Source organism: Bemisia tabaci, chromosome 9, assembly GCF_918797505.1.
Source record: "Bemisia tabaci chromosome 9, PGI_BMITA_v3".
In the NCBI taxonomy this organism is placed as follows: domain Eukaryota; kingdom Metazoa; phylum Arthropoda; class Insecta; order Hemiptera; family Aleyrodidae; genus Bemisia; species Bemisia tabaci.
The window spans coordinates 29,760,000-29,772,659 of record NC_092801.1 but is presented as its reverse complement, the minus strand read 5'-3'; the positions used below and the strand labels follow the sequence as shown (position 1 = coordinate 29,772,659).

The 12,660-nt window shown below is 38.8% G+C and overlaps 1 protein-coding gene across 1 annotated transcript in view; it reads left to right on the top strand.

Annotated features, from left to right (window-relative positions):
• LOC140225361 (fatty acid synthase-like) overlaps window positions 1-12,660 on the top strand; it is a 61,677-nt gene that overhangs the window by 32,757 nt on the left and 16,260 nt on the right. Inside the window, exons 22-26 of the mRNA XM_072303946.1 lie at window positions 1,663-1,850; window positions 4,404-4,650; window positions 9,861-10,040; window positions 10,731-10,910; window positions 12,122-12,501. Of these exons, the coding sequence (XP_072160047.1) occupies window positions 1,663-1,850; window positions 4,404-4,650; window positions 9,861-10,040; window positions 10,731-10,910; window positions 12,122-12,501 (1,175 nt within the window). The remainder of the gene's footprint in view (window positions 1-1,662; window positions 1,851-4,403; window positions 4,651-9,860; window positions 10,041-10,730; window positions 10,911-12,121; window positions 12,502-12,660) is intronic.

Genomic DNA, 12,660 nt, shown 5'->3' with positions numbered 1-12,660 from the left:
TTTTTTTTGCTTAAACGACTCAAGAGACACTGTAGTTAAAAATATAAAACTAATTCGATTTGGATATATAAAACATGTTTAACTCGTTGAGGCACACTGTGTATTGTATGGAGTACTGTTGCTATTCGACCCTTGTCTTCAGGTCAAAATTCTCACAAGGAAGCCCCTTGCAAGAGGCGAATTTTTTGTAATTACTCCCAATTTTTTCTCCGATATATAATGGAATTTTCTGTCAAATTCTGAGGTCAATTTTATCTAATTGTAATTTATACATTTCTTTTTTCCCCTTCATTTTATTTTTTGTTTGGAGAATTCGAGGTTTTGTTGATTTCTTCAGATTTCGAATACTGTAACTTCTCTTCTATTCGGCCGATTTTTATGAATGAGACCTCTTTTAATTCGTGTTTTAACGCAGAGTAAGGAAAAAATTGCTAAGTACTCGCGAAACAATTTTATTTGAAAATTGGACGAATCCTAGCTTGACGGTGAAATGGTTAATGACGCGTAATAAGTAGGGTCGGGTTCTCGGCGCGCGGCGGCCGCCTTTTTCCCGCAGGCCATTGTCGCCGACGCAGGGGTCAGGCGCGCGGGGAAGAGAGGGGTAGGTTGATTTTTTTAATTGCAAGTAGCTTCCTGTATGAGCCACGTTTAGCAAATGGTCTAATGAGTCTCGAGGCTCATCACAGATTGCACTTACACAGATTGCACTATCAGAGCAAGGGCACCAAATTTTGAAAAGTATTACAGAGGTGTGGAGATCTGTCAAAGCAACGTTTTGAACAAAACGGAGTGAGTGAAATTCTCATTCTGAAAGTGCCGAACTGGTCAGTCATCCTCGAATCAGTTCGCTTGCTTCTGCTTATATGCATATTTTAAATCAGCGCTGAGTATTCTTAGGCTTTTTTTAAAAAAAAACCAAGTAACGTAGACTCTTGGTATTCACTGCACATAAACTAGAAAGCCCCAGAATGAGAAACAACTTTAAATCATAATTATTGACGGATAAATAAACTTTTTACACGGTTTGGAAAATCTCAGAAGTTCGCGGTAGTCACTTTTCGGTAAAGAACTAAAGGACTCGGTTATTGTATCGAGTGGGGGGTCGAAACGATCGCAAAGGCGATATACTACGTATACGCGCCAATAAGGTACGTCAAGGTAGGTTCATGCTCTATATTGCCCCCTTCAAAAAAATTAAAACGCCGTCAATGGATTGAATAGGCACACCGCGCGCCTAGGAGGAGGTCGAATCGTGGTATCGCCCCCGACGGCACATATCATAAGATTTGTTTATTTTAAACCGTGTAGTATTTTGGGCGTTTTTTGACAGGTAAATAATTATTTAACTCAGATGTATTAATATTACTATCAATCTTTAAAATATGTGTAAATTACGGCACTGCGCTCAATTAATATTGAGAGTAGAAACTTCCATAATATGGATATGGATTGAAGTTTCCAATGCCTTTGGGAAAGATTACAAGAAACGAGGATATCCGCTCATCAACACCATACCGCAGGTAACATTATATCACGCCTCTTTTACTAATTTTGTTTAGGTACGCATTAATTTGATAATTAATGCAGTTGGGTCAGATGCACTATTATAGATGTTGGTTTGAGCTTTTTTTCGTCGTACAGAATTTTTTTTCGTGTTTTTAGAAAATCTCTGGTCAGAAACTGAAAGTCCGTCACGTGTCAAATAGAGTGATATCCACTTCGTATGATTTGGGACTTGAAAGGAACACTGAGGATGAAAGTTTGGTTTTGGTCTTCACAAAGTCACAGTCTGGAAATCCTGCCATTTTAATGCGGAACATTTTAAAGAGGGCCGGAAAGAGGAAATTAAAGTATGCACCGATTGTTTTACATTATCGTTGTTGCTTTATTAAAACTACGTATCGAAGTGTTATGTTTAATGAGATATTCTAATTTTAATACAAGCGTTTGTTGCTTTGTTGGTAACCTGGTCGGTCTGTTTTTCGTAAGTGCACTATGATGATAAAACTTCAAACCAAATACATTACCTCTAATTGTAGCAAAAATCTGAACAGTTCTTGGTTGTTTTTGGTTACCACTGAGTAGCGAAAGCACACATAAAAAAGATTGGTAGAATTTACCGTTCCTTTACGCTGAATTTCACAAAGCGTCAATTTTGAGTCAATTCTGCCAGAAGAAAGGCAAACGTTAGGTTATAGGACATTTCGTCAACGATTTTTTGTTCGCGCACCTGTTTTTTCCAGTAATTTACGTCCACGCGTTTTTTCGGCACGGGAGTTTTGGTCCACGTGCCAGTTGAGACCAAAAGTTAATTGGCCCACATGTAAATACAAACAACAACGCTCACGACGTTTTTGGATGAAAATGTAAAATGTCTTGGAAGAATGAGGGTTTGCTCGATTTTTTGTTTTGTCTTTTTGGTCCAACGGAGAATAATATATAGTTAAGAGTTTTGGTAAAAATGAGGGAGCGTCAATTCCATGAGACAAAATTCACTCAAACTCTCTACACCTCCTAGGGGTAACAGGACTTAATTATCTTTCAAGATTTTCACACCTTCTTATACCTGAACCGGATAAACCTCTATATTTGCCTCAATTAAAGTCTCTCAGATTTTTCCAGTGTACGATAAGTATCTTGATTTATTTTGCGAGGAATGATCTGTACTTTTAAAGGATGCCTGTCATTCTTAATACGTTCAATTTCGTATAATTTTGTGCAACACCTCCGTTGTGAAATAGTTGCTTCAGGCGCCGCCGCATGGCGGGCGGGTGGGCGGCCAGCTTGAAACGCGCATTGGCGCCTACAAACCTAAGTGGATACTTCAAGCCTTGCGCAATGCGTGAAGTATCCACTTAGGTTTGTAGGCGCCAGTGAGCCTCTTGCGCTGGCAGCACGCCGCTCCGCTCTGTTAGGCTTTAATATTTATACTCGCATAGTCAGCGTTTTTTAACTCATGATTTTGAAATTTTTACACATTCTGCATTGATTATTCTCATTCAAATTGATGGGAAAAAAATATGTATCAATTTATCAAAGGAGAATAATAATATAATGTGTGTTTTTTGAATATTGGTGGTTCCGTGTCAAATTTAATGGTTTCCAAAGCACTTTAATGTTTTTCTTTTACATTTTGTGCTTTTATTGTGTTGCAGCGAGGTGTACGCGCAACCAAACGCTCAAAATTTGATGTATTTGACTCTAAAAGATTGATGTACAAATGGGTTAAAACTAAAGATTGCGTGCTTCATGGTTTTTTCCCCTCTTTTATTTATTTTTGCAGTTTCTGTCGGCACAACTGCGGCTTTTTGAGATTAATGTCGCTTGGAAAAGGTTTTATAAATATGTGTCACTTTTTAAAAATATAAATGTTTTCAAAATGAAGTAATAATTTCGTAAAGAAAAAATTGAAAAAATAAAAAAAGTACCTATACATATATAAGCCATATTGTACATTGAATATTTTAAGGATAGAAATAAAGCAAAATATTCACCAATGACAATTTAAAAAGATGATTCAAAAGGAGAAAGTAATAACATTTCATTTAGAAAATGAGCAACCATAACAACACCTCCTTCTCTCTCAATTTCTCATTTCCATATTGTCAATATAATTTTACATACATACATACATAAAGTCGCTTTTATAGCGCCGCCTCGCGCTCTGCGACGCCCAATCGCCATTGCCCCCTATCCTCCCAGAGATCATCAGGCAATTGGTACCTTCTGATCTCCTCCTCCACCCCTTGTCGCCAACCTTTCACAGGACGTCCACGCCGTCGCCTTCCGGGAGGAACCCAATCGAAGATCTGCTTGGGCAACCGATCATCTGCCATCCTTCGCACATGTCCATACCAGACCAACTGCTTGGACCTGATATCGTGCACGATGTCCTTCTCCACCTTAAAACCATATAATTTTACCACCATATAATTTTACATACCGACTAAAATATAACGCTACGACCAAGTCACCGTTGCTTATTTTACGTGTGGGCGTAAACTACTGGACAAAAAAGGTGCGCGGACGAAAAATCGTTGACAAAATGTCCTGAAACCCAAACGTTACTATAAACTGGTACAGGTAACCATTCCTCTGGCAGATTTGACTTTAAGATTAGTATAATTCACCATTCCTTCACGCTGTGTGAAATACAGCGTGAAGGAATTGTAAATTCTATCAATCTTTTTTTTCAGTGTATTATTTTGAACTTTATGCAATCATAATTTACATTTGTAAGTGGAGGGACACTATTTCTCAGATCCGTTTTTAAAACGGACTTGTGCTTTTTGGACTTAACTTGAGGAGGTCATTCAGAGCGCAATTAAAATTTGTGGTTGGGAAAAAAGAAAATACCAATTAACAATAATTTTTCCTTGTTTTTTATTTTTAATAATGCTCAGATTTTTCTTCCTACTGGACGACGACGCACCACCATTCTCTCTCACCGAAAAGGCCTATCAGGAACAGTTGGATAGAGATGTAGCTGTAAATGTACTGAAAAACGGAAGATGGGGCAGTTTCCTTGGAACCCCGCTTCAGAAACCAGCCCACAAAGACGTGGCACAAATCTTATCCAGTGTCGGCCACGTGTCAAAGGAAGTTGACATTCGATATTTCGGCTTAAACCCTGGTAGTTGTAGGACGAAGGTATTCATTAAGCTCATTTTCTTAGCTTGTTTCGTTCTAAAACGTTTTTTTAAACCCTTTTAGTTGATAAAGGATATCGTTAAATGCTGTAATGAAAGTTGATAGACTCCATTCACATTGTTTGATTCTTTATTTCTATGATTTAAGGTAGAGTTCACTATAGACCGTGGGCCAGCAAGGGGTATCCCTCCCCCCCCCCCCCGTGGGAATTTTGAAGGTGGTGATTTTCTTGAAACTCTCGACTAGTAGAATAAGATTTTTCTTGTTTACGCGAATTTTATCGTGGTGGGGGGAGTAGGCCCCCCCTAACCCCCCAAAATTGCTCAGAATTCCGACTTTTCCGCGAATTTCCCCATTTTTCTCGAAAAGGCTTGATTCTAGGGCAAAACTCCAAATAACCATTCTGAAAGATCGTAAAATTTTGGTCTAGAAGAGTTTTGTTTGACTTTGACCAGGACCCGCGGTCCCCCAAAATGGGGGGGCTTAAAATGTCAAAATATCTCAAATTTCCGCGAAAATGACCGTTTCGCCGCGATTTCTCGCCAATAACGCGAAGAAGGTTGGTATCATCGTAAAATTGTTTACCCCTAAAATAATAGAGCATTACTTTTTCATTCGAGGGCCGGCCTAATCCCTCGTGGGGGGGAGGGGGCCCCCCAGCAGTACCCACCCTATAAAAACCGTCAAGATTGGCCGCTTCCTTGAAGTAGCGTTATGCGCAAAAATGGGCGGCAAAATGAAAACAAGTAGCGTTTGTTCTGAGAGAACATCAATGTGGATTCTTGTATGGGGTGACAGGGGGGAGGGAGGTACATCCTCCTCCCTTCCCCTCCCCCCAAAAATAATCACGGAAAACGTTAATTAACGCGAAAATTCCACTTTATAAGACGACTTTCAGGGCTTGTCACTGACACGCTTACACTAACATAATTTAACATAATTTATAATTTTTCCACCCCCTCCTCCCCCTCCCCCGAAAAAATAATCACGAAAAAATGTAAATAAACGCGAAAATTCCATAAACTAAAAGGCGACTTTCAGGGCGTGTCATTGTCACGCTCACACTAATATAATTTAATGAGGGGAGGGGGGGGGGGGTTAGACATCTTAGCCTCCCCAGCCAACATTACAAAAGGGTGGGGGAGGGGTAATTTATAAACGTTACTTACTTAATAATTGGAGCCTGGAGGGACGGGGAAACCTAGCTGCAGTAGGAGATAATTTTAAGATTTGAAGGGATACGTAATTAAATCAGGGAACGTCGAGATACTATTTTATTTTTTGGAAATGACTGAAACTGAGGGGAGTTTATTCATAATTGACGGAAATGTACATTCTTAAGCTTATGTCAACATTTTTGAAACGTTTGGAGAATAGGCTCAAAGTGTATTGGATCGTTTGCCAAAGTATTCGATCATTCATTTGGTCACAGATAGATACTGCAGTGATAAATTTATCAAAAACATTCAGCGATTATGGGGGGGATTAAGGGATACTTTTTCACGAAAAGACCCCCAACCAAAATATCCCGTAGTTTGAAAAGAAATTTAGGAAAGTGTAAAAACAAGAACCAACTTATCGATCTATTCTTAACTGAATGGAACCGAAAGAAATACGCCCAATATACTCACTGGAAAAAGTATATTCAAGGCATGGAGGAGGGTCTACCCAGTTTACTTCCGCTGACGGAGTAAAAGTTGACTTCATCTTGCAAACTCAATAAAAATCAAAGCAATAAGAAGCAAACACTCAATTAATTTTGCTTTTTTCCGAGTCGAGCTATCTTGATAACTATTCATCAATCAGAGTTCACTGCAGTATCTGTCTGTGACCAAATGAATGATCGAATACTTTGGAAACGATCCAATACACTTTGAGCCTATTCTCCAAACGTTTCAAAAATGTTGACACAAGCTTAAGAATGTACATTTCCGTCAATTATGAATAAACTCCCCTCAGTTTCAGTCATTTCCAAAAAATAAAATAGTATCTCGACGTTCCCTGATTTAATTACGTTTCCCTTCAAATCTTAAAATTATCTCCTACTGCAGCTAGGTTTCCCCGTCCCTCCAGGCTCCAATTATTAAGTGAGTAACGTTTATAAATTACCCCTCCCCCACCCTTTTGTAATGTTGGCTAGGGAGGCTAAGATGTCTAACCCCCCCCCTCCCCTCATTAAATTATATTAGTGTGAGCGTGACAATGACACGCCCTGAAAGTCGCCTTTTAGTTTATGGAATTTTCGCGTTTATTTACATTTTTCGTGATTATTTTTTGGGAGGAGGGCGAGGGGGAGGGGGTGGACGAGGAGGGGGAAGGGTTAACCCTCTCCCCTCCTCCCCTCGTTAAATTATGTTAGTGTAAGCGTGTCAGTGACAAGCCCTGAAAGTCGTCTTATAAAGTGGAATTTTCGCGTTAATTAACGTTTTCCGTGATTATTTTTTGGGGGGAGGGGAAGGGAGGAGGATGTACCTCCCTCCCCCCTGTCACCCCATACAAGAATCCACATTGATGTTCTCTCAGAACAAACGCTACTTGTTTTCATTTTGCCGCCCATTTTTGCGCATAACGCTACTTCAAGGAAGCGGCCAATCTTGACGGTTTTTATAGGGTGGGTACTGCTGGGGGGCCCCCTCCCCCCCATGAGGAATTAGGCCGGCCCTCGAATGAAAAAGTAATGCTCTATTATTTTAGGGGTAAATAATTTTACGATGATACCAACCTTCTTCGCGTTATTGGCGAGAAATCGCGGCGAAACGGTCATTTTCGCGGAAATTTGAGATATTTTGACATTTTAAGCCCCCCCATTTTGGGGGACCGCGGGTCCTGGTCAAAGTCAAACAAAACTCTTCTAGACCAAAATTTTACGATCTTTCAGAATGGTTATTTGGAGTTTTGCCCTAGAATCAAGCCTTTTCGAGAAAAATGGGGAAATTCGCGGAAAAGTCGGAATTCTGAGCAATTTTGGGGGTTAGGGGGGGCCTACTCCCCCACCACGATAAAATTCGCGTAAACAAGAAAAATCTTATTCTACTAGTCGAGAGTTTCAAGAAAATCACCACCTTCAAAATTCCCACGGGGGGGGGGGGGGAGGGATACCCCTTGCTGGCCCACGGTCTACTGGGACCACCGGATAAAATACAAATTGGCATCAGAACGGAGTTCCCCTGTCTTTACAATCGTTCTGTTGCTATCGCTATGGGATTCCCTATGCCTCTGCGACCTTGAGCGTTTCGCCCAGTGTTCGATTTTTGGTTGATTTTCCGATGTATCAAAAACCGTTGTATTTTTTAGCCAATCATGTCTCTACGTCAAGTTGTGTTGATTTCTAAAATTCGCTTTCAGCGAGTTTTTTTCCACGTTGAGATGTCGTGTCTGACTGGTAAATCTGCGCAGAACCACGAAGTTCCGATTTTGGGCAAATTCTTTTTTTTGGGAGGTTCTGATTGGTTATTTTTCGCCATCAGTTTTCTGTTCGTTGGTGCAAAAGATCGCCTACCTCGGTGCTCTTGAGAAGCCGCCATTATCCCACCTCAAATTTTACAAATAGAAATAAAGACATAATAACCATCGTACAAGGTGGAAAATTGCTCTGGAGGACTCGTTATGGACGAATAAGTCAAAATCAGACCTCGATTGATTGATTTAATTCATGGATACGCAAATATTGCCTTAGCTCAACTGCCGCGATCGCGAATGCATGCTGGGATGAACCTCGAGACACATTGAAACAGTGCGAACCATGGCTCCTACAGTAATGCGCTTAGCTCATTTCTCTCATATCCTAGAAAAACAGAAGCTACGAAGCGTCTCAAGGACAACTCTTGTGATAAGTCCCGCCCATCGTCCGAGTCTTTTAAATGCTATTTTTTCGGTGATTGACGCGGGTCCGTGATAGCCTAGTCGACTAGGCCGCTCCATCGTTTTGGTAAGGTGCGGGCAATGGGCGATCGGGAGTTCGATACCCGACGATAGCAGATAGTTTTTAATGGTTGTATTGAATGTTTTAGACTAATCATCAACAAATAATTAATACTAGATGATAAATGTACGAACATTTTCTCGTGAGTTAATATGTTAAACAAAAATACTGGAATATACCTCCTTCTTATAATCAGCCACATGTTCACCCAAATTAATGACGTTATTTTCTTTTTTCAATAAAGTTAATTTGCATTCAACGTTCGTAAGTTAAGCAAAAAGTACCTATTGATACAAATAGAAAGACATGAAAATAGTATGTCTAACATTGCAGTTGTTTTTTTTTAATTTATTTTTTGTTTTTGTTTTTTCAATAAAACAAATTGACTTGGACTAGAATCATTGTATCTCTGAAGACAAAAGCTAAGTTTTTTGATACAGAAATACTAATATATTCATCCTTCATATAATCAGGGAGATGTTGACCCAAATATTGATGTATTTTTTCTCTGTTCGCCCAAATTAATGATGGTATTTTCTTTTTTCAATAAAATTAATTTACATTCCACGTTCTTAAAGCAATATTTTCTCCAAAATTCAGCAAAAAATAACAATTTATACCTACGCAAAAAAAAAAAAAAAAATAAATAAATAAAGAAATAAAGCAATGACATGAAAGTAGTATAGTACACATCCAACATTTCAGTTACATCTATTTGAATGAAAAAATGGCAACTTAGGAAGCACATAGGTCACTTATGATGCGTATTCGGGCATATGAGTAGAGTAAAATTATCATACTTTACGCCGAAAAAGCGACACTAAAAGTTAAATGCGTTAACTTCCGGAAACCATATATAATCCAACGAAAATAAATAATTGGTAAATAACAGCTTTCTTGTATGCAAAGAAAAAAATTAAAAATGTTAAAAAGAGATGTCGACACAAAATTACATAGCCCCTTCAATTCTGAAGATACTACAAACGAACTATACCTTAAAATTTTCATATCCCAGAAGCAAAAGTTCCCATGACGAATATTGCTATCGCTAGCGATTGCAAAAACCAACTTGTTTAAGTATTCTAATACAGGTTTTTGAACTAAAATTTCACGTAAAACACGATTCTCGCAACGCAAATCACTAAAATCAATCGCAAGACCGAACTAAGATATGAATATTTCAGTTTACATTGGTAACGGGAACTTTTAATTCCCCGTACAAAAAGAGAAACAGAAATCCGCATGAATTCAATTGCGCACTACAACAGGAGTTTCTTTGCTACCATAGGAGACGCCAGCCGTTTTGGATTACTCTGGGGTCACTTCAGCAGGTTGCCATGTGATTGGCATTGCCCAAAAATATGAAAGTTTCAAAAGCAAAATGTCCCTGGATCCTGTCTTCCAGTGGGCCGTTCCAGACTCTCTCCCATTAGAAGAGGCAGCTGCCCTTCCATCTGCGTATTTAATGGTTTGTCCTAATTTTTTGTGGAAAATTATTCCAGTTAATTTTTGACTAAAATTGTTAAATATTTTTTTGAATTAACAACAACAATTTTGCAATTAAATGGGGGATGCAGATAAATATTTAAAGTGATAAAAACTCGATCTTCCCACTCGCAACTTGTATTGTTCTCAGACAGATCTAAACATCATTGCTTAGCATTTCATTGCTGAATTACGATTAAAATGTTTTAAGATTGTAATTTCTTATCTCTCATATTCTGAAGAGTGCTCAGCCATAGAGAAAAATTAAATTTTTTACACTATGCAAAACTGTATTTTTTTTTTAAAAAAAATACTAACGGTATATTTTTTAATTGAATCAGTGAGAACGAAAACACACCAACTCGAAAAAATGAAAATAATCAAGGCACACATAGAGTTACACAGAAGGTGAAGAAGTTAGTCTAAGAAAAATATTTTTGGTGCCTAAAGACAAGGCCTTAAAGACACTTAAAGGTCCAAGTTGGAATAGATGTGCTAACTTCGATGACCTCAATGAAACTGACTGTTTTCAATAAAAATGTGGAAATAGCTTATCTTATAATTTCGGCAAGTCAAACCATGTCCAGTTTAACTGCATCTTCAGAATTTGACCGAAACTACCGGTATAGTATTTAAAAATTCAACTAAATTATTTTCTTTCCTGTTCTTTCAGGCGCATGCAATCCTGGATCAGATTCTCATAGTTCCAACCAAAAAGACTGCTCTTATCATGAATGGTCAAACACCCGTTGGCATAGTTTGCATATCCCTTTGTTTGGAAATGGATTACAACATTTACACCACCGTCCCCAACGAGGCAGCCCTGAAAACTGTATCCAGGACGTTTCCTCTGGTTTGTACTCCCTAGAAAATTTTGAATCTCATTAAAATATCAACATATTCGGTGCACGTCATGTGAAATGTTCAGCTTTTTTAAAAGTTTTGTTTTAAGAAAATAAGAGAATTAAAGTCATTTTGACTCAAAAATGAAATTTTAGTACAGAATGGAGATGTCGCATGTATGAGGAATTTGCGATTTGACTGTTGATTCTCATGTAAAAGTGCGCGAAAAACACGATGGTTCCACTGGTTTTCTCTGAAATCAACTCCCAAGCTCAAATAAAGCTTTCAAGTTGAGACCAAAATGGAGGGGATATCCCACGCTATCCTGAGAGTCCACCTCTACATCAAGACAAACTCTCCATGCAAAAGATTGGGAGCAATATTTTTTTTTTTTTTTTTTTTTTTCTTTTTTTATTAGTTCTCAAACACTAGATATACATACAATGAACACTAATATTACAATGAACAAATCGTTATCATTTCTCTAACCTTATCTGTAACAAATATAATATCCAATATGATACTTAAACTAAGTATCTGTGATTCGAGTCACGTCACGTGTGATTCACGTCATGTGAAATGTTCAGCTTTTTTAAAAGTTTTGTTTTAAGAAAATAAGAGAATTAAAGTCATTTTGACTCAAAAATGAAATTTTAGTACAGAATGGAGACGTTGCATGTGTGAGGAATATGCAATTTGACCATTGATTCTTACGTAAAAGTTTGCAAGAAACACGATGGTGCCACTGGTTTTCTCTGAAATCAACTCCCAAGCTCAAAAAAAGCTCTCAAGTTGAGGCTAAAGTGGAGGGGATATCCTACGCTTTCCGGAGAGTCCACCTCTACATCAAGACAAACTCTCCATGCTAAGATAGGGAGCAATATACATTAGCAGGGATGCCGTGTTTTCAGTCTTAGAGTCCCCAAATAAAGTGGCAGCCCTGTCAATGTTTCTGCTCCCTATCTTTGCATAAAGAGTTTGTCTTGATGTAGAGGTGGACTCTCAGGATAGCGTGGGATATCCCAGGCCATTTTGGCCTCAACTTGAGAGCTTTTTTCAAGCTTGGGAGTTGATTTCAGAGAAAACCAATGGCTTCATCGTGTTTCTCCCGAACTTTTGCATTAGAATCAATAGTCAAATCGCAAATTCATCACACATGCAACATCTCCATTGTACTTCCGAACTGCAAAAGCAGTCCATATGTGTCCTTTCATGTTCCAGATCCCGTTATCAAACATCACAAACCATAACAGCGAGGACTTCTACGTTCCGCTGATGTTTGGAACGGACGGAACGGGAGCCGACATCATCGTGAGCGACTTGCCGCGCAGACAGATGCTCTCAGCCTGGAAATGCATCGGTAAATACGGTTGCTTCATCAACCTCAATGAGAAGACGATGGACCACAATGCGCCCCTACCCATGGGCAGGTTCAATGACAGCAACGGATATTACAGTTTCGAGCTATCTCGAATCTTACGATTGCCAGAGGAGCGAAAAGTTAAACTTCACGCTAAAGTTAGTGCAAGTATCTTAGCGAGGCGCGTGGTTCGGATGCCCCATCAATCAATAGACCTCAGTGATCTCAGCCTGTTACCAAGGTGAGTGACTCTCGCATAAAATTATGTGTTCTGAATCCTTAAGCAAACGGTTTTTCTTTTTCCTTTTTTTTCCATGAGGATGTAAAGTCCATCGCAAAGTTTCAAAGTCTTAGAATTGTCCTTTTTTGTATGGATGGACAACTAGCTAAAAGCATTTTC